The sequence below is a fragment of the Corvus kubaryi genome, unplaced genomic scaffold, assembly GCF_017639235.1.
Source record: "Corvus kubaryi isolate FWS band 111438036 unplaced genomic scaffold, C.kubaryi_AGA036_p1.0 37367, whole genome shotgun sequence".
Classification (NCBI taxonomy): domain Eukaryota; kingdom Metazoa; phylum Chordata; class Aves; order Passeriformes; family Corvidae; genus Corvus; species Corvus kubaryi.
Window position 1 is genome coordinate 3,136,465 of NW_024581119.1, and position 21,931 is coordinate 3,158,395.

At 49.4% G+C, this 21,931-nt stretch overlaps 1 protein-coding gene across 15 annotated transcripts in view; it reads left to right on the top strand.

Moving 5' to 3' along the window:
- GRAMD1B (GRAM domain containing 1B) overlaps positions 1-21,931 on the top strand; it is an 84,587-nt gene that overhangs the window by 45,019 nt on the left and 17,637 nt on the right. For 7 of the 15 annotated variants that reach the window (XM_042034274.1, XM_042034275.1, XM_042034285.1 and 4 more), the window contains 5 exons: positions 9,834-10,044; positions 11,471-11,491; positions 14,595-14,618; positions 16,982-17,002; positions 18,002-18,025. In XM_042034274.1, coding sequence (XP_041890208.1) covers positions 9,834-10,044; positions 11,471-11,491; positions 14,595-14,618; positions 16,982-17,002; positions 18,002-18,025 — 301 coding nt within the window. Of the gene's footprint in view, positions 1-1,058; positions 1,276-2,858; positions 2,883-9,833; positions 10,045-11,470; positions 11,492-14,594; positions 14,619-16,981; positions 17,003-18,001; positions 18,026-21,931 lie in introns of those variants that run through there. The other 8 variants (XM_042034278.1, XM_042034273.1, XM_042034280.1 and 5 more) reach the window with 7 other exon arrangements.

Genomic DNA, 21,931 nt, shown 5'->3' on the forward strand with positions numbered 1-21,931 from the left:
TCAGCCTTTTGGGAAGATGCTCTTCTGGGAATTAGCACTGAAAGCTGGGGCTGATTGTAAAGAGAAGGGAAAATGCTCAACCCTGGGTAGGGAAGGGGCAAAATGAAACAAAAGCAGGCAAAGGGCAGAGTGATGAGTATTTACAGCACTTAAGGAACAGCTCCTTGTGTTATCGGTGCTTGTCCCTGAGGGGGTCATTCACGGCATCCAGAATCAAATAATTCAGTGTAATTCCACACGTGGACACTTGTGCTCAAATCAGGGGTGTTAGTACAGTTCCAGTTCAGTTCTACACTGTTTCCTTGCACACACAAGGCCTGATTTCATAGACTGGAAGGAAAAGTGAAAGCTAGGTGATGGTTTTGGTCTCTCTTCCTTATCATCCTTCAGCCTGTCTAATTTTTATTGTACTGAGAGGGACTTATTGTCCCCTATTTATGGTATTGAGAGGGACTGAAATCCTTCTCCTTATTCTGGAATAAAGATGTCCAGGAGCAGGTTTGGAGGGATACAGTGTCCCCAAAAGCAACACCACGTACTGATGCTGCTGCCGAGCTGTAAACTTTGCTTGATAATGTTTCTTTAAAAACCCCAGGCCTGTTTACACATGGATAAGCACGGCAAAAAAAAAAAAAAAAAAGAAAAAAAAGAAAAAGAAAAAGCAAATTAGCTTCCTAGACGGAGCCAGCTGAATTGAGTTGAGGTCACCTTAACTCCGAATGAGCGTTGTTCAATTCAGTTCAGATAATCCACGCGGCCGGTTAATTAGGGTTTAATTTTCCTGGCCGTTCTCGCTCGCACCCTTTGAAACTTCCTCCGGGCAGCGCGTGTGCGCAGGGAGGGCGACCACAATGTTTCCAACCCGTCGCATCGTAACTCGCAGCGTTCCTTCCGACTCCTCGAGCAGCGCTCGGGGCTCCCTTTTCCGCGGCTTCCCCGGGGGAGATGCGAGCGGGGCGGGCAGCAGGGAGGCGGTGGGTGCATTATGTAAAGCGCTGCGCACGCGTGTGCGCGGCCGTGCCGGAGCGGCTGCGAGCGCTGCCGGCCAGCGGCACCGGGGGGACGGGCATGGCCGGGGCCGGGGCAGCGCGCTGGGCAGTGCCCGCACGGCGCCGCGGCCGGCCCTGAAACGGCGGGGAAGGGCCGTGCCATGGTGCAGGAGGTGAGTAGCCTGCCGGCTCGCCGCCCACGAGTGCATGAATGAATGAACCGCGAGCCATCCCGAATGAATTCCTAGCTGCTCCGCGCCGCTCCACGCTCCCCAATGGCTGCCAGGTTAGTGCCGCGCTGCTCCCCGCGCCGCCGGGGCTGTGCCCGCCCGCCGTCCCGCACGTGTGGCACCCGCAGGGCTCGGCGCAGCCCGGGCGGCTCCTCCATCCCGCACACGGGCGCTCTCCAGGCGGATTAAAGCCGGAGTCCATGTTGGTTGCTGCTGCTGCTGCTGCTGCCGCCGCTGCTCCCCTCCGTTCGGGGGACTCGAAAGCAGACGGTGACATCATGGTGCAGAGATGCTTCGTTTCTCTTCCTTTCCACGGGCTGATCCCTTGTTTAATTTAATTTGGTTTTATTTTTTTTTTTTCCTCCTTGCTCTCCCCCACGCACGTGCCTTGCCTCTCCTGCAGGGCGGAATTGCTAAAGCAGCCTTTTCGATTGTTCAAAACAATGGGCAAATCTGATTGGGTTTTTTTGTTTGGGTTCGGTTTTTCTTTCTTCTTTTTTTTTTCCTTCGGGCGGGGGGGGGGGCGGCCCAGCTTTTATTCCCCTCACCCCTCCTCGTTTTCCCTTCACGCCCTGCTGTGTCCCCCATCCCCCTTTCCCACGGGGACAGTTATTCCTGCCTTAACATCTGGGTCCAGGGAAAGAGGGAGGCAGGAGGGGGTCGAAGTTGGATGCGTCACGGCGCTGCTGCAGGAATATGGTTGGATTTGTTTGCCCATGTGCTCCCTTGCCTCTGAAAGGGCTCGTGGTTCCTCTCTGCCTTCCTCTCCCGGTGTTTGTGTATTTGCACTGATGGGGAGAGGCAGGATTTGGTTTGTCCCGCTTTTTCAGGCTGTGCTCCAGAGTCTATACAGGTGGCTTTTTTTTTTTAAATGTTTTTTGGCAGGGGAGAACAGTAGGAAGTGAGGACTCGTTGCACTATGTGTGTTCATAGACAGGGAGAATCTGCTGAAGGCCCTAAAAAATTGCTTTTTCTTAGATTACTGGTGACTGGCATTGTCCTGTGCATCATGGAAATACGCTGGTTCAGAAAAGATAATATATTCCTGTTCCCTTGCTTCATTAAATCACATGCATCTGCAGGAGAAGCTGGGAGATTTAGGATGGAGCTTGTGATTTTGACTCAGTAGGATGGAAACTTCAGGTCAAATCTTAGGGATGTATTTTACAGCAGTGCAACAACTTGGAATCCCCAGCATTCTCTTGGAGAAGCCCCCAGCTGCTCGTGCCACTGACAACCAGCTGGATGAAGTAGGAGAGAATCTGTTAAAGAGGGGGGACGAGCTTGAGCTAGGTGCTCAGGACAAAGGGCACTTTGTGACTCTTGCACTGAGGGGGTCTGACCCTCTCTGTTTTTAACTCGGAGCTGGCCAGTGCTGCTGCAGGGATGGAGCAAAGCAGGGGGGATGCACGGAGGATATCAGCCTGAGGGGCGTGAAATTGTTGCGTTGTTATTTTCAGAAAGGTAAAGGGAGGAAACATCAAGGGCTGAACAAAGGAAATCGCTTTGATCCCAGCTTTGAAGATCACAACATCTTCCATTAACTTGTGAAGGCTGCTGCTGACGAGCCGTGGGAGTGAGTGGGAAGATGCAGAGCTCCAGCTTTGTCTCCTGCTCCTGAGATGAACAATATTCCTGCCTGCCCCCGCGCCGGCGCTGCGAGGTGTGCTCAGAGCCCTCCCCAGGCACGCTTTCATCTGGGGTTTGTGGAACCCCTGCCACGGGGCTGCGTGTGCTCAGGGGGACAGCACTGTGCCAGGGAGAAAGGCCATAAAGCCCTGTTGGACTTACAGCGGGAGATGGGCAGCAGGGAAAAAGTGCCTGAGCTCTTCTGGAGGGAATCTGGGAGTTGTATCACACCTACATCCCCACCCAAAAATGGGCCTGGGTGTTTATCACCAGCTCTATTGCTTTATCTCCCTCTCCCTTGAAATAAAGAACGTATGACAGCAACATTGCATCCCCAAACCACGGAAAGGTTCTGATGTTAGCTTGGAAACAACGAGGATTAAAATAAACTGGCTCAGATTTATTTTAATTTTTATTTTTATCCTTCGAGCCGTCAGGTTTTCAAAACTTCCCTCACATCAAAGGTGGCTTAACAATGTCTGTTGTTGTTATGTTTATTTTTTAAACAAGGCTTGCGAGCTCTGTTCTGCCCCAAGTTCCAGGCTTGGAGATGTTGATGGAAGCATCAGATATTGCAGTTCTTGCTGTTAATTGCAAGAGCTGTTGACTTTGTGGTGGGGAGGGGAGGAAAACAAAGCCTGGATCTGTTCCTCCTTGGGAAGTACAGCTGTAGAGTGGGTGACCTGCAGGTAACTGTGGTGGGGCTGTGTCTGTCACCTCCAGAGGGATGCGAAATTCTTACTTCGTGCTATTTCCCCTTTCTTGCTTCCCAGATTTCTTTGTATTTCCCATCATACTTTGTTTTATGTGGCCTGCCTTCCTTTGGAGCAGATGGAATGATAATAATTTGTGGCTGAGGGAGGGGTTTAGGGTGTGATTTATAACCCGTGGTGGTTCTCTGCACATTGATGATCCTTTCCAAGTCGTGACTGGTGCATTATTGGACTTTATTATTAAGAGCTGCCTTGTTTTATTTCAGAAACATTTTCCAACTTTTTCTTGGGATTTTTAAAGTAACTCCAAGCAAGAAGGGAGAGGTTGCTTCAAAGCCAGCCCAGGGGGAGCTTCTGTGAGAGATGAGGCCATTTGTCCATGGGTCTGTCTCCAGTGGTAACCAGGATCGGGTGACCCATGGGGACAATGACATGGTTAATAATGCATCTACCCAACCTCGCACTGCTGGCTGTGGGCAGAAGGCAAATTCCTTCCTGATGCTTGCAGTGATTTGCTAATCCTCTGAGGCATAATAATTGCATTAATTTTATTTCATGAATATGTAAACATGTGATTGGATGTCATGGGAGGACAGCATTCTGCAAAATGTCAAAATAGACTGAGTAAATCTTAAACAAGGCTGGACTTTTCTGCTAAAAAACATGCAGAAGGCAGACTATTTTTATGATTCTTTTCAAAGCACTTGTCATGAAACACTCCTTGGTTTCTGCACAGCCCTGCAGGTGTCGTTGCGTTTTTGACTTATTGCTTTCTCTTTTGTCTCTCTTTCTGGGAGATGTAATAGAAATATAACATTCTGTTATTGCTTGTAGAGCAATGGCAGGCCCGGGGAATTGCTCCAGGATCTATGGAGGTTTTCATTCTTGGATTATCAATTTGACGGGAGTGTAGGTTGGTGATCAAAAGTTGTTACCATCTGCTTGCTGTTTGGGAGACTGCATAATGAGCTTCTGAATCTCCTCTTTTTCCACTGATGTCAGACAGTATGGCAGAAAAGTATCTTTGTAGGCGTCTAATTAACCCCTCTAATAGCTGTTTCTGAGGAGAATTAACTCTTTTTAGTGCTACAGCCAGGCCTGAGGTGCCTTCTTGACCTTTCTGCTCTTTTCCAGGCTATCAGCACAGTTCTGTGTTGCGCTCAAGGATCTCCTTGTCTAGGAAAGTGTAGACACGGGCTTGACTTTGCACAGCCCATAGATTCCAGACAGAGAGAGTTAAATGTGTGCTTCAGTATGTGCATCTTTGCTGGTCTGGGGACATACTGCTCAGCACTTTCAGAATTAAGCTCAAATTGCAGAACAAACCCCAATTTTGGGCCTGGTAGAGCTCATTATCAGGTCGGTGCTGCAGGGAGGTGTGAGTAATTGCAGGATGACTCTTGGAAACCAAATTCTTCTGAGAACTGGGGAAGACTTGGAGGCCTTTACACTTTCCAAATCAGGACTTCCTTGGGGAAGTCGGAAGGGTTGAGAAATGCAGTTCAGGGAATGGTGTCACTGGTGTTTTTCTGCCCCCTGAGAAGCTGGTGGTGGGCACAGCGAAGGTGGGGAGTACCTGAAGCTGCTGCTTGTTTAGCTGAGCTGCTCTAGTTGCAAAATTCTTTGGTCCTCTTCCTACTTCTGGCTGAATTCTAATCCACATCCTGCAAGTGGCAGACTCAAAGGGATTTGCTGTGTTAATCTGTGTCACAGGTGCTGTGACAACGCCCTTCTGGAGGTGGCTGCTGGCTCCTGGGGCACCTGTGATTTGGGAAAGAACTGCTGCAGCGTGCTTATGTTAATGCCAGGGATGTCTGTGCTGCAGTGGCAGCAGGGTGGTGATTTCAGATCCGGTGGGATGGACAGACTTTTGTGTCACTTCAGGACTGCTTGGGTGTCATTCATGCAGAATTCATTTACCGGACTGCAGCAAAGTCAGGTTTCTTGTTGAGTCCTCCGTGAAAGCATTGCAGAGAGGTCCTGTGTAGTTTTAAGAACACCAAGCTTAACTTGTAGAATCCCTTTGCCAAAAGTGATTGCTTGGTGAAGTCCTGTTCATCAGCTGGTGCAGATCTTCACAGGAAGCACTCTGTTCGAGGAGGAAATTTGGCCTTTCTGTGTCTTGCCTTGTGTCCCAGGGGCTTGTCCGTGCATCGCCAAATGTTCTTTGCCACCAGCTGAAGGAAAGCTCGTAGAATCCCACAATGGTTTGGGTTGGAAACGCCCTTAAACATCAACTGTCCCATGGGCAGGGACCCCTTCCACTATCCCAGGTTGCTCCAAGCCCCATCCTTGGACACTTGCAAGGGTGGGGCAGCCACAGCTTCTCTTGGCAGCCAGTGCCAGTGCCTCCCCACCCTCACAGGGAACAATTCCTTCCATATATCCAACCTAAATTTCCCCTATTTCAGTTTGAGCCTATTATTCCTTGTCCTATCACTACAATTTCTGCTAAAAAGACCCTCTCCAGCTTCAAGATACTGGCAGCCCATAGGTTCTTTACTACGCTGCTGCGGATATTGATGCTTTTCCTCCACGTCTGAGCAGAGTTTGGCCCCTTCCCAACCACACCACGCTTGCTGATGGTATTTTTCCAGCCATAGGACGAGGTTTTTCCTTTAGGGACAGCAAGGGCATAAACCAAGGAGACACACTCAGCCTTCTGTGCTTTCAAATGCTCCCTGCAAGGTTTTCACCTCGGAGCAAAGGGGCTGCTGCTTAGGTGGGCTTGTTTGTGTTCTGTCCCTCACTTAATCTGTCTCATCTACTGAAGGCCACTCTGCAGGGGGATGTGAGGCCCTGAATGCGCTCTGGGCAATTAGGTCTCTAAAGCATTATTTATTACAATTATTTTTTTTCAAAGTGGGTCAAGCCGTTTTGGCATTTCAGGCGTTGATTCCTGGTTCAATTGCAGGCCTTGGTCGCCATGGCAACTGCAGAAAGCGTTCGTCATGGCTGTGCCTTGGGCTGGATTCAAGCTCCAGGGAATGAGCAGGAGCAGGGGGAGTTTTGAGGGGCTCGGGGCAGGGGCAGCCCTGTGCTTGCCGTGCCCATCCTCGCTGTCATAGAGTTGAATTAACAGACTCTTCATTTTCTCTGCCTGTGGAGTCCTTCATGTGAGAAAAATTCAGCTTTTCCCAGTCATCAGAGAGTAGGAGGGGAATTCAGCCCTCCTGGGTTTAATATTTGTGCCACTGACTTCAGGGAGAGCCAAAGAAGGAGCCCTGGATGTTGCTTTCCCCCCCCGTCTCTGCAAAGGTGACAATCCCCACACACCTAACACGATCTGTGTGGATGGATTTAGTTTTTCAAACTAAAAAAGTGAGCTTAGAAGACAGAATCTGCCCGAGGTTGTGCTTGGCAGAGCTGGCACCAAAAAGTGTGGCTATGGCAGCGTGAGCTGAGCCTGGGCAAACATAAAATTGCCAGCTCTGAGCAAGTCAGTGCTGATGCTGCTCCTGTGCAGCTGCAGCACTGGGAGTGCTGGGCTGTGACTGAGAAACCCACCTTGAGGAGCTTTGTAAGACCATGAAAAGACTAAAATAGCACCAAACTTTCAAGCATTTTCATCCTGAGTTTCACCTGCACGTGATGGCAGCTGTACCCTGGCTTTGAGCTGCTCGTTCTGTGCTTTAATTGAGCAGCAGCAAATTCTCACAACTGCAGACTGAAAGCAAACAGAGCCTGGGCTGAATTTGACTTGGTCTTTACAGAGCTGCTCTAAGCTCAGAGTGAAACTGTGAACTGGCACGAACCGAAAATGAGACTGAGGTTGTGTGTGGTTAACTCAGGTTTTGTAGAGCTGTAGAGGAAAAATTAGTCCATCTGTTCAAAGAAATTTAGCCCAGTGATGTGCTAGTCAGGGACAGTGGCTTCAAATTCTTGCCTTGTGTTTTTGGGGACCTCTCACATAAACCAGCTTATGTTGCCTCAAGCACGCTGTGGGCAAGCAGGACCAACACAGCCTCAGAGTTTAGAGGTTTTAACTAGAACTCTTGTGTTTTCTAGAGGCTGTAAAAATGGCAATTCAGAACCAATTTCCATCTCTGGGACCGCTGCTGATGAACTTGGGAGTCACTAATGTAGCTCTGCTGGGCTGCTAAACATTGAGTTCAGCAGGAGAAGCAGCAACAGGAGCACAGACAAGGTGAAACACCCATTTTAACTGGATCTGCTGGAAGTCTGTGAAGGAACCTGATGCTCTTTAACATTTCAATACACTAAGAAATCCCTGATGATTTTACTTCATGATATACCTAAACTGCTGCAGGCAGTGCTGCTGGGAGAATGGTCCAGATCATTTTTTGATTTGTCTTCTGCATCAGTTATTATTTGGAGGGATTAAATCTTGAATATTGCTACAGTTATTGCTGCACTGGTTTAGCATTCAGTATTCCTGTGCCTTGTCCAGGGAAAGGGAGGCCACAGGACAAGATGCTGGGACAATGTGGCACTTGGGGGATGTGCCATTGCTCCTTGTGAAGAACCCCAGCCAAGGGGGAATTGCTCTGCCTGTCTTTGCCCTGGAGCTGCCTTGGGGTTTAGGTGTTACTTGAACAGGTTTTGTTGTTCTCTATCTATATTTCTCATCCTATTGAGTAGAAATAGGTAACAGAGCAGAGTTTGATTTAATCCAGCTTCCTGCCTGCAGAACATTTTGCAAACCCATTTTCCCAAGCCTGTTCATTATCTGTATGAACTTGCACACTTTATACTGGGGACAGCATCCTCTCAGGGGCTCCTGTGAAACTCCGTGCTGCTGTTCCTGCCCCGTGCCAGCTCCTAGGAAATCCGATTCTGGCCCTGTTTGCATAAGCAGCTTGGCTGTGACTGTTTAGGGAAAGTTTCATCATTTGTGCATTGACACAAGCAGTGAGCAAATAAAGGGTAATTTACGAGGCCAGTTCATCCAAAATCAAACCAACCCAAACCTGCTAACTGCTGGAGGAATGTGTTACGTTGTCTGCTCGTATCTAACTAATGCTCATAAAATGGTTTTGGCATCTTCAGAGGTAAGAAGAGATGGATATGATTTTTTTCTGGGAATCAATGAAACTTTAGGCATGTGTTTAACTCTTGTAGCTTTTCAGGGAGGAAACGATCCATTTGGAGTACCTTGGTGTGCGTCATTGTGATTGCTGGATAATTTGGCTTAAATTATAGCCCTTAAGAGTCTGATTGTACCAACTTCTTTAATTCAGTCCCCTGCAGCTGTAATTCCTCCATCCTTTCCCTGTTGCCTCTGCTGTCAGATGTGGCCTGTTTGGTGTTGCTCATGAGATACCAGGGTACTGAAGAAGTTAGCACAGATCCAGTCCTTGGAGCAGCCCAGGTTCTTCTGTAACCTGCTGACTTGAGCAGGACCAGCTGGAAAAGCCTTGAGGATGTCTGGACTGCTCAGAAATAGATTTGACTCCTGAAGGAAATGAGTGATGGAGGGAAAAATGGGTGTAGCATGTGGTATTTTGAAGAGTCTGTCAGGAAGGAGAGGCATCAAAAGAGAAGGAGCAGTGAGGAAATCTGAGTTTTCCTGTTCTGTATTAATAATTACATTACTGGCTTGCTGATTGGCATGCTGGGGCATTTGCTGAGGAAAGAGGATGAGAAGTTCCGTTCCCCTCATAATTTCTGTAAAACTCTGAAAGGCCTTGCTTTTCCCTTTGTGAAAGAGGAACTTAATTTTTTTTTTTTTTAATCACAAAGGCTTTTAGGTCATAGCAAACCTTTTTCATGCCCAGCTCTAACTGGTGTGGGAAAGGATGGTTCTGTACAGGAAATGCTTCATTGAATGTCATCATGACTGCCCTCCCAGAGCACCCACGTTTCTGATGCTCTTTGATGGGGTGTTTTCTGAAAGGTGTGACCACATTTTCGTGCATCGTGTTGAGAAGAGCTGCACTAATGAAGGAGGGGCAGAGTGAGGCTGTACTGAGAACTCGCTGCCACCTCCCTCATTCTTGAGCCCACGTTTAGTTTTTCCAAGCTCAGATCATCACTTGAAACTCTGGGAGCCCACAGGAGTCAACGAGTTTGTTCTCGTGGGCATTGCTCTGTGGTCTGAGGGATTGAAGGGTGGGTGGAGAAAGGCACTGCCAGCAGTTCCTCTGCCTCTGGTAAATGAGAACTGCCTGAATTCACTGTGGGCAGTGGGTGTGTGTGCTCAGGAAGCAGCTCTGCCTGCTGTGCTGTGGGGAGGTCTGTGGGTGCCGCACAGCTTTCAGTCTGAAGATGGCTAACGCTGCCGTTCTTTCCCCTTCCTTTCCCCCCTGCAGTACTGCCAGTAACTCCAACCGCAGCACGCCTGCCTGCTCCCCGATCCTGCGCAAACGCTCCCGCTCGCCCACGCCGCAGGACGCCCCGGGGGACGCCATGGTGGAGAAGGGCTCCGACCACTCCTCAGACAAATCCCCGTCCACGCCGGAGCAGGGTGTCCAGCGGAGCTGCTCCTCCCAGTCAGGCCGCAGTGGGGCCAAGAACTCCAAGGTGAGGAGCGAGCAGAGGGCTCTGGTCATGGTGTCCCTGGTGCTGGGCGTGCACTGCACTGGCTTTGTCCTCTGCCTTTTATTTCTCTGTCTGACTTCCCTCCCTCGTATTTCTCCCCCATCATATTTCTGAAGGTTCTCCTAACTCGGAGTCCTTTGCCTGGGTCAGACTTCAGCCCAGCCCTGAGTCAACTCATTGATTACAACTTGCTGTAGTCAAGGTCCTGTTCCTTGGGAGGCTCCGTGGTTTTGAGAAAGACCTTGAAAATCACCTGTTGCAGTTACTTTTGGTCACCTGGGTCATGAAGGGGCATGGAACAAATAACATTTCCCCTGTGAAGGGCCTGTGCATTTCCCCAGTCCTGCCCAGGCCCTCTGAGATGAGGTTCAGGTTGCACAGAATCAGTTTTCCAGCCCTCTGCCCATTCCTTCCATGGCTGCAATGTTATGACTGGCTTGCCCAGGATAGCTGATATTTTCCCCAGGAAGATTTTGTGTCTCTGGACCATATTAGAAACAGCCTTGTCTTTGCTGTGCAGGGGAAGAGGGTTTCAGGTTTGGCTCTAGGTTTATGTGTGAGCGGCGGGACCTGGTAAAACACACACAGGAGCCTGGGGAACCAAACAGACCTTTGATTATGACCCTGGTGTATCAGTGTTGTGTTATAAATCAGCTGTCAGGAGCACTTGTGTTTGCCCAGACTTTTGAAGTGAGATGTTTCAGCCTGAGTAATTTCACAGGCATAACTCTGATGGCTCGTATAAAATGAACTGTTAGATCTTTGCCTGATTTATTGCTGGACTTTGTCACACACAAGGATTCTTCATCCCCTCCCCTTTGTGGTCGCTCAGCAGAGGGAACAGGACTCAGTGGCCCACATTCTGATCTCTCATCACTACCACGGGGGGAGGCTGTGAGTTCCAAAGAGGGGGGAAAAGGGTTTTTCAAGCTTGAATCACTGACGTTCTGAGGTTGCCCTTGAGGTCAGCCTGGCTTCCTGTGCACACAGTGACCTACAAACCCTGTCCCAGGGCTGGGTGACACCCTCAGGACGGGGTTGCCAGCACTGTGTTCCCGAAGGGAAGCTCCCAGTGGGATGGAGGCAGGCAGGATGCAGGGCATGCTGTGCTCGTAGCCACACTGGGGATGCTCGCAGGGAAATGGGCTCCTTGGGAAGGGGGAATCACAGAGAGGAGCAGCATTGCCCTGGCCCTCAAAATGCTGGGAATTAGGGTCATGGGAGTGAGATTTTTACCAACAGTGAATACTAAAGCTTAACTTTAATTCCTGATGCTTCCACGAGGAAGGGGGGGGTACAGTGCTCTCTGTTGGGTGTGTGGGTTTTCCTTCTCTTGATCTGCCAGGTAATTTTTCTTCTTTCCCTAATTTCTCTCTTTTCATTCCTGCATGCTTTCTCTCCGATTAAGTCACACAAGCGCCTCTCCAAAGTAAGCCTTCTTTTTTCTCTCCTGTCCCCCACTGTAGAGCTGTCTCATCACTCAGGAACCCTCCCCGTGGTGCTGAGTGCTGACCCCAGTCAGGCATTCTCCTGCTGTGGCTGTGAGAATGTCAGCAAGAGCTCAGCCCCGTGCCTGTAGCTGGAAGCTGGTTTCACTGACATCACTGGGATCTCACTAATATTTGCTCACACAGAGTGAGAACTGGCCTGCTCATCACACTCCTTCAGCTGCTTCCAAGTCATTTTAGCCTTTAATTTCTGCTTTCCCCTCTGCCTTGAAGTGAGCTGCTGTCTTTGCCAGGGAGAAATCCACTGGAGTTGAACAGAACCACGATCCCTTCTCCTTCCTCTCTTCTTCCTCCATGATTTCAGAAACAAGAGTTGTTCTCCATGACTTCTTCCCTGCTTTTCATGATGAATAGCATTTTTGTGGCCAGTGATCTCAGATTACTGCCCTTGCACGCTCTCCTGTGTGATGGAAATATTAAAGATCGGTGATTTCAAATGAACATGAACCCAGCTTGAACCCGGTAGAACAGACCTGTCCCAAATGAATTGTGAGAATTCATGGGCTCGCTCTGAGAGGTGATAAGTGGAAGATCCCTCTGTGGGTGCTTGGATTGGAGATAAGATCATTTGGGATTTGATCTCACACCTCTGTGCTGCCCCCAGAAGAGTGGAAAAATCAGAAACGCAGGTGGGGTGTTGTTGGGAGAAAGTGCCAGGCTGTTGGCATTTCCACTTTATAAAAGCAGAATGGCTTGGATGGCTTCACAATCCACAAAATCCTTGTCTTGGCCTTTCCCCAATCGATGCCTTAGATTTCCTTGCAGGCAAGTTCTCAAGAGAGCAGTGCTGGCTCACTGTCTCCCCTTGGTCGTGGTCCTTGTGACCAGCCCGACCTCGCATGATTTGCTGGTGTCTGCTGGAAGCTTCTTTATGTCTTTTTTTTAGACAGATTGTCTTGTGCTTGGTATCTGTAGCTGGGATAACTGCAGAGGAGCACTGTGGGACTAAAGTCTCAGGTGAGGTGTGAAAGAAGTGCTGTGGAAGGTCTGGAGTAGCCTGACAGGATTGCTGGTGAGTAGAGGTGTGTGGGCCAGGCCAGGCTGTGGTAAGCTGGAGGTGCAGAGGGTTTTAGGAGAGGGATTGGTGGGAAGAAGCCTGGAACAGAGTGGTGTCTGTGTAAAATGTGTGTGCAGAGGTGCTGTGAGGTGCCTGCAGCCAGCCCCTGCTTCTCTGAGAGGGAGAAACCCCAACCCCTGCGAGGCAGCTGGAGAAACAGGAGGGAAGCGGAGCCCAGATGAGTTCAGAGGGAAGGGGATCCCCCAGCAGCCTGTCAGAGCCTCCTGCCCTGCTCACACACACACACACTCAGGATATTCTGAGTTGGACCCACAAGGATCATCGAGTGTGCAGCCTGGAGCTCTGTTCTGGGCTCCACAAGCTGCTTCCTGTGGAACAAACGAAGAATTTCAGGCATTAAACCCCCTGCTTCTCCCCACACGGATGATTCCATTGAGTGCTCATACAGGGAGAGGTTAGGAACAAAGAACTCGAGGGCAAAGATTTTAAACTCTCCTTTCTCAGCCTCTTCTCCTCTCCCCGCCCATCTCCTGCAGGAAGAATGGTTTGATTCCCCAACCTGTCTGGCTAATGAGGTGGAACAGCTTGAGCCCATGAGTTTGCTGCTGTGTTGGTACAATTGCTGACAGATCTGCTTGAGTCCCCTGCCCTCTTTCGTCTGCTGTGTTCTGTGGTGCTGCAGCGCTGCCGTCAGAGGGAGCGCTTCACCAGGAGTTTTTAAGCACTGGAATTGCATCCCGAGGGAATCTTTCCCAGAGCTTGCTTTGCCACCCTGACCCCAGCAGTGTGCCACGGACCAAGGGCTGGCTCAGCCTTAGGCTTTTGCTGCTTCTGGGACAGCTTTCCAAACTCAGGGAAAACCCATCTTTTTGCTAGTAGCAGTGATGAAATACGTCTTTTTTAACTGTTTTGCTTCTGCCCAAGGATAAAAGTGATTTCCTGTAGGTTCTTCCCAATGCCTGTAGCTAATGGTGAATGCTGAGGATTAATATTAAGTTAGGGGGAAAACATAAATTTTGGTGTAGGTCCTGGGGGTTGTAGAACAGTTTAGGTCAGGAGGGATCTCAGGAGGTCTCTCACTCAAGCCCCTGCTCAGAGCAGGGTTAAGTCAGCTTGGTCTAAACCCTCGTCCAGCCACGTTTTGCAGCCCTCCAGGGCTGGAGATCCCACAGCCTCGTCAGGCCCCTGCTCCAGTGCTTAACCACTCTTGTGAACAGGCTTTTTCCTCCTCTCCACATAGACTTTCCCTTACTGCAGCTTACAACTGTTGCCCCTTGTCCTTCCAGTGTGCCACGATGAGAAGAGTTTGGCTGTGTCTTCTCATCCACCCCTCCCACTGGGTGGGACAAACCCCCTGTAGGTAGTAGGTAATGAAATTCTGATCATTTTGGGCTGGGGTGAGGGTTTGGGGAATAAATTCCATCCATTTCCCTGAGTTATGGCCATTTAGAAGCCGGGTGGGCAGCGCAGCTTTTGGAAGTGCGCAGAGCAGGACAGAGGGCTCTGGGATCTGCTCCGAGCTCTGCCCTCAGCCCCGTTCTGTGCCTCTGCTTCCCCAGGTGTAAAAGGGATTTGGGGATACTCCTAGAGCTCTGTGGCACGTCACTCACTTGGGAGCAACAAGGAGTGAGTTGTGATGCTGCTGCCAGTGATGCTGAGAGGTAGAAACTCCTTTTGGATGGAGTTACCAGGGTGAAGTTCTACGTGTGACCCGTGTGCGCTGCAGAGCTGTAACCTTCCCTAGCAGTGCTCCAGGTGGGAGGTCACTAAATCATGAATATTTAGAGGCAGCCATTCAAGGCTTAGAGAAAATATTCCATTTTTCACATTCCTCCAAAGTTCTTCCTGGTTACAGCCCCCTTGTAACCACGAGATCTGCTCTGTGCTCCTGTAGCATCGTCTCTGCAAACCAGTCCCATTTTCTCCGTGTCTGTGTGCAGCTCTCTCCTTCTGTTACTTAGTTATTTTCTCTTTTCAGTTCTAATGCTTATGGTTTCTTTTTCCAGTATGACAGACTTAACCTGCTCAAAGTAAGAATATGTTTTTCCTTTTTCTTTCTCCCCCTCCCCTTTTTTCCCCCCCTCTGTTTTACTGTCTCTTGATTTTCACAGTTTGCATCTCCCTGTACTCTCAGCGAGTTAAAAAAAAAAATAGAAGAGAGATTTAAGGGCTGAGGTTTTTTGGATTTTGGACAAGTCTGTTGAACTTGGTGGAGGCAAAAGATGAGGTTTGAATGTTGGTATAATTAAGGATGTTGGTAAAATTACAGATGTCAGTATAATTATGGATGTCTGTATAATTTTTTTGTGTGGAAGAGCTCAAAGAAGAACCTGCAGAGCTCCTTTATAGGGGAACCTTGATTCAGGGGAATTCAGATATGAGGAGGAAAAAAATAAATAGCTCCTGCAATGAATGCAGCAGAGGGGAGTGAAATCTTGTTGGGTTGTGCTGACACCACAGCATGGGCACCCTGATTTAGAAGCCACAGTGACAGCAGTGCCTCTGTTGTGTGTGTGCCAATTATAGTTTGATGGTGAGGGTTTTTTTTCCCCAGGAATTTCTGAGTTACGCCTTTTGCTCATTAAGGCAGACAGATGGCAAAACAAATCTGCAGGAAAATCACTCCATCTCGGGCCCTGTGCTCCTGAGGACAAGGTGCTGTGTGCAGGGTTTAGATTAATTACCCTGGTTCTTTTTATAGTGTAGACTGGGTTGCATAAGGCTTTTTTCCACGTCCTACTTGCAGGGAGGGATGACTTCAACCCGATCCTTTATGAATGGAGGGTATGGCCAAGTATGGAAAAGAGTGGGAAGTAAGAGGAAATTCCTCTGGTTGGCTGATGAGCCATGCTCTGTGTGCAGTCCTTCAGCTCATCTCCTTTCCCCAGAATTTGGGGAAAAAGGGGTGTTCCTCTTTCTAACATCAGAGTTCTGTATTTTAGCCCACGTGCTCTGTTACTGTGGGGCTTTTCATCAGAGACCAGCGCAGAAAAACTGGGAGCTCTGCAATGAGTCCTACAGAAATGCTGGCTCCAAGGGTGGGATCCAGGTGCCAGTGAGGTTCTGTGGCTGGAGTGGCACACAGGGAACTGCAAGCAGGGAGATCCAGGGGAGGGAACAGAGCAGCCCCTGTATCTTCACAGAAATCTCTGGTCCCATCTGATCTCACTAACACTTCTCCTTTCCTGTAGCAGAACATCCTGTGTGTCCTGGTGGGCTGCCCCAGGGCAGGCAGTTTCTGTGTGAACATCAGCTGAATTCCCAGTGAAACACAGAATGTTTCCCTTCCTCTTCCAAACCGGGTGCAAAGCCTGGAAAATTCTCCAAGGTCAGAAGCAAGATGGCTTCAAAGGAGGAAAGGCAGTGAAATACTGCTTCTGTCCTTGTGTGCTATCCTCAGCTCCCACTAATGTAGTGTGGAAGTGGCTGGGAGAGGGGGACAGCACAGCTGGAGCTGCCCACCCTCGGTGGGAAAGGCTACAGTGCCCCCAGGCTCCACTGCCCTGAGGTAAATCCCCCCAAAAGGGGGGGATTCCTGTGTACCCTGTCAGCTCTGCCCAGTGTCCTGTTGGAAAGCCAGCCTGGCTGGAGTGGGAAGCTCATTTCTTCCTCTCCCTGTGCAGGTAAATCTCACCTCCAGCTGCAAATTGCTGAGCGTGACTTTCCAAGCTGAGCCAGCTCTTTTGTGTGCTCCAGTGTGACGTGTGGCCTGTCCTCTCAAACCGTCTGAAATGCCGTGATAAGGACGAAAAAAAAAATTTAAAAAATCACAGTGCAGATGATGCAAAACACTGTGCACTGAAATGCTGAAAAAAAAATAAATCCCAGCCTTTTTTTTTCCTTGCTTAGCTTTTCTAGCGATTTTCTACAGCACTTTTCCTGGCTCTGTGTGTGTGTGTCCCTTTAAAAATTGAAAATACTGTTGGAACATTTGCCTTTTGTGAGCAAAGCTGTGTCCCTGCCCTTAGCAGTGCTTCAAGGGCTGTTTGAGGCAATGTGAGTTTTGCCAGCTGGCCAGTGGAAGAATGAAGCCCCTAAAACACAGCTGGCAGTGATGATGTGATGGTGATGATGATGGTGATGAGCTCCTCTGTTGCTGTGTGGCACTGCTGGTCTGCACACAAGATGACAGCATGTCTGTGTGTGTGCATGTGGACATGCACACCTTGGCCTGAACTGTCTCCTATTCCAGACTCCTGCTGCTGGATTTGCTTCTGTAACTGGGGATAACTCTGTTAGACCACACTGTGAAATCCATTGAAATCTTCTGTTTAATCCCACTTTCACTTCACTAATGATACAAACCAGATTGGAGCTGCTTTCTCTGTCCCTCTCTTTGTGATCCTAAGATCTCTGTGCTAACTAATGCTTCTCTTTTATTTTGTCCTTACAGAAAAGCCAGAGTTGGTATAATGTAAGTACTCCAGTTTCTCTTGTCCCTGGGCGCTGTGGGCTGGGCGGGGGGGAAGGTGCAAAGGGGCTTTGCAGTGGCACTGGGGCACTCTGACCATTTCCAGGAGGAGGAGGTGGAAATGGCTCAGCACTGGCAAAGGAGGGCTGACATCCTGAGGAGAGGGATGCCAGAGACAGAGAGCAGAAGCTTTGTCCTTTTGGTCACTCTCGTGATGCTCCCCACATCCTGCACCTCAGGTTTCTCAGCATGGGGGCCGTGGTGTGGTGACACGTGGTGACAAACAGAGCTGCCACCCTGCAAACCCTTTGCATCTCTCAGGGCGGTGCGGGGGCGAGAGAGGAATTATTTTCTACTGACCCCATAGAAACACCAACCACCCTTTGCTTCTGCCTTGGTGTTCTTTTCGTTCTGCCAGCACAAGTGGCCCTGCTCTGGGCACAAAGTCGGTGTCACTTTTGCACGGTCGGGCCCCACCCTCGAGGCTCTGGAGTAGCCACAGGCAAATGCAGCAGCCATCCCAAGGTCAGCCACGGTTCCTGCCCTCCTGCAGCCATCAGACAGCAGAGTGGGGGCCAGCAGAATGTGTGGTTTTGGCTGAAACAGCGTGGGCAGGTTGGACAGAGGTGAGGGAGGCAGAGTTAGGAACGTGCTGGGTGTGAGCAGCAGCGGGTGTAGCGCGGGCAGGGAGAGCTCTCAGAGGCAGAGAGGGATCGAGGCAGCGGCATTAAAAATAAAATACAAACCAAGGTGGGCCAGACTGGTGGAGAAGTGGCAGATAAGGACTGTGAGCAGATGCCCCGGCCTGACCTGCTGCCAAAACCTGACTCTGTCACCAGGCTAGAGGTGACTTTGGCTCTTACTGCTTCTGCCTGTAGCTGCTGAGCTCCATTCCCTGCTGCATGATGCTTTGCTGTGGTCTGCTTCTGTGGGTCTCTTGTGTTTTCATGTCCTCTCTATCTTATCTTTCTGTTCTCTTGTTTTTCCTCCATATATTTTCAGCATGAGAGACAGTACATCCGGAGAGTAAGCACTGGCTGCATTTTTTTGTGGTTTTCCCCACCCCACCCCATTATTTTCCTTTGTAAACAAAACAAAACAAACCCATTTTCTAGTTAGGAGAGACATTCTGGCCAGATAAAAGCAGCAGTGTGAAAATATGGATGAGCCACAGACTCCAGGAAGTCAGTCCGTCTTGGCAATGTTATTTCCATTAAAAACCTGCTAATGCACCTCCTTGATAGTTCCCCTTCTTTGCCAGCTCCTTCCAGGCAGGATTTTTGTGCCATTTGGACCATTCTGGTTCTGCCATTCCTTTCCCCTCTGAGAGCAGCTCTAGAAATGAATCAGAGGCCTCTTCATGAAGCCTCAGAATTTCCTGTGCTCCCTTTCCCCCACTTTCATTTTACATAAACCCCACCGTGCCCAGAGCGAACACCCTCCACATTGTTGTCTGTGCCAGCTCAGCAGCCCTGGGTGCCAGGCACTGTGCAAACCCAACCCAAAAAATAATCCCTGCCTCAAAGAGCACATGGTCCTCAAAGATCCCCAGGGTATCACCAGTTTTCTTCATTTTTTTGCTGCTTTTAACTGGTCTTTTTGTCTCTGTAGCTCTGCATCCCTCTTTGCCAGTTGGAACCCTCCCTTTCCCTTCTCCTGGATTCCTTTTTCTCTCTTTTTTTCCTTAAGATGCCATCAACTTCTCCTGCCTTGTGTGTTCTCCTTCTGATCCCACCAGTGCTTTTTTGGGATTGCCATCCCTGCCCCATGGAGAAGTGGGAGGTAAAGGGGTGGAGTGAGGTCGTGGGTTGCTTTGGCAGACCTGCCCCTCTCTCTGGTTGTGTTTTCTCTGCTTGGCTTTCCAGAGGACAAATGCAAACTGGTGCAGGTGCACTGTGAGATTGAGAAGAGAACCCCAGTTTGGGAATAAATGCACTCAGCCTTTTGGGGTTTCCTCTTTGTGGTGCAAGAGCAGGAGGTCAGTGGAAAGGAAAAGTCCCTGAGGTGTTTCTCGTGCCTTTAGTGAGGAACTGAACATGGAGAGTTTGGTTTGGAAATACCGTGGTTTTTAGGGAGGAGAAATCTGTTGGTCACTCGTGGTTTAACCATCAGTTGTGTCTGCTTTGGGTCGTGTGTCTGCATGGTGAATTGTTGTTAATTGGTTTATTATTTTAAAATCATTTTGAAAATAGGACTCAGACCTTAAAACTAAACTTCCTTTGTAGTTCTGTTTACTGAAACAGAGATGTGCCTTAGTCTGTGCACCCGAGGTGCTCAGAGAGGTGGGAAATCTGTGTTTCACTTCCCTGAGGACACCAAGGAGGAATTGCTCTGTCTGTGGGGGTGTCAGTAACTCCACACTCGGCAGAAGGAATGTGTCACCCAGCAGATGTCATTACAATGAGAGACAAACTGGAGATATTTTGCTGCCAGGGGTAAAATCTCTCTCCTTCCTTCTTCTCTCTGGGATTTGGGCAAAGGGCCCCATTTCTGAGCGTGGAGAGCTCTCATTTCTGTGTCACAGTTGAGGCCCTGAGCCTGGCAAATCTGCCATGGTTTTCCTGCCTCATTCTGTCTCACTTGGACTGTGAATCCTTCTATGTCCCTGTCCCTAAATTAGGGTGTGTGTCTCAAGATCCTGCAGCATTTCTGCTGCTCTATAGCAGGGTTTGATTCTCCAATCCGGCACCAGGCTTCAGGAGAATCCAGAGGATGCTCTGGAAAACAGAATAGATAAGATGATCCTGAAAAGTTAGAGAAAACATCAGGGAACAGGTGAGACTTTTATCTGTCAGTGAGGTTTTTGCTTCAGCATTTACATCCCAAGCTCTGCCTTGCTCTGTATTCCTTTATTTTTATCTGTCACATGCTTTGAATGTTTTTCTTCCTGTAACTGACCTGAGCAGTGAAAAGACACCAATTGTCTCTTTCAGGTGTTTGTAAATATTAGAAAACTAGGAATATTTGCTATCCCAGTCAGTCTTGGCAGATCAATAGGAGCCCAGTCCTTCCCACCTGTGTTTGGGAGAGCAAAGTCTGCCCTGAGGATTGCAGGGAGTGGGACAGGGGCCCTGCTCCTGCAGCTCTGCAAACAGATCTGTGCACACAGGGCAGCTCTCAGCCTGGCAGGAGCTCAAAGTCTCAAAAATAAACCCAAAATTCCAGTGGGGAGGCGGGTAAAGGGGAGAGCCCAGAGTTTTCCATTGGGAAAACTGCAGGGAAAGCCTGTGCAGGAGGAGCTGGCTGAGGACCCGTGGTACATTGTGATGCTGCAAAGGGCCTTTGTGGGGAACTCTGAGCAGCTCTTGAGCTTCTGAAGAATAACCAGACATCACAAGACTGATAAGAAACCAGCCCTGGCTGGCCTCAGAGTGCTGTGTGTTTTCTTGGAGACCTCGTGGATACCACAGTGGAGGGGAAACTCAGCTGCTGGAAAGAGTAAAGCGTGCCCTGTAAAGACCAAGGGGAATGCCTCACTTCAGGGAGAGCATCAGAAACACCTTTCCCAGAGGTGGCAGCCTGAGCCTCCCTCAGCAGCAGCAATCACGTGAGCAGAGTTTAATGCACAAATCCAGGCCTGATGAATGAGCAAGGTGTTGAAGAGCCCTTTTCTCTGTAAATCAGCACATTCATCTTCTAAGTCCCAGTAACCATTTCATCAAATTATTTCTGGAGCGATATTAACTCCCTGCCTTTCAGGTATTTTTCATCCTGTCAGATTTTCCATGACTTTCAGTGTGTGGATTACCAGCCTGGCTCAGTTGCTGGGTTGTAGTGGCACTAAATTAGAAGTGAACTGTCGGTGCAAGTTCATGTGATGATGAACTCGGATCCATTTTCCAGCCCAGATGGCTGGTGATTACTTTGAAGCATCTTCCTCTGCTTTTCATTCACTTTTAAAGGGAGAAAAAGGAAAAAGAAGCAAAATCTGAGCAACCAGAATGGGTTTAGAGGAGATGCTGTGGGACAGGTGGCCACTTTCTTTGCTGGTTTTTCATGTCAGCCCTGCTGTCAGTGGGGTCTAAACTCTCCCACACAAGCAGGGAGTGTGTTCCATTTATTCCAGTAGTTTTCCAGGAGCAATGTCCATCACAGAAGTCCATCAGTCATGCAACTGGATAAATTTTCCTTCCCCCTCTCCTCTGCCGGCTGCCTCCTGCCGGCTCTGCTCCCTGTTTTCTGTGACCTGTTCTCTCCAAAACTCAACATTCCTCAGGTTTTGTGTTCTCAGACTTTCATGTCCTGTCCCATCCCCCAGCAATATTTACTTTAAGTTTCCCGTGGAGGGTTTGTTTGTGTGTAACAGGGAGATGTCACCATGGGGAGTGACCCTTTTGTCCCCATTTCCCCACGGATCCTCTCCCCCCACCTTGGCAGTGCCATCCTGTCCCGTCTCTGTTTGCAGTGCAGTTAATGTTTGCTGCCTCCAGCTCCAGGTCAGCTCTTCCCATTCACCTCTGCAGAGGCAGGTGGCTGGGGTGAGAACAGAACCATCCTGGTGGGGCTTTTTGGGGGTTCAATCCCATTTGGAGTTTCCAGCAAAGAGGGCCATTGAGTAAAGCAGCACAGGTGGCTGTAATCCCAGTTCTTTGTCCTTCACAGGTTACAGAATGGATTTTTCTTTATTATTCCCTCATCTTGGGGTGCAGATGGAGGCACTGCTTCCCTCTGACAGTGCTGAATGGGAGAGCTGTGTGCTCCCTAGCAGCAGCAAGGATTTTGGGGTGCAGCTGAGCAGACAGAGCTCGTCAGTGAGCAGACTGCACCCCTGGCTTGGAGTGGAGCAGTGCCTCAGCACCGGCTGGGCTGTTTGCTTGGTTGGTGTTTTTTGAGATCTGTGTGCCCAGTTTGGGAAGAATGAGGGGTTTATTTCAGTGTTTGCTCACAGCTGAGCAGATCTGGTGCCCTGCTGTGGGCATTTACCTGGGCACT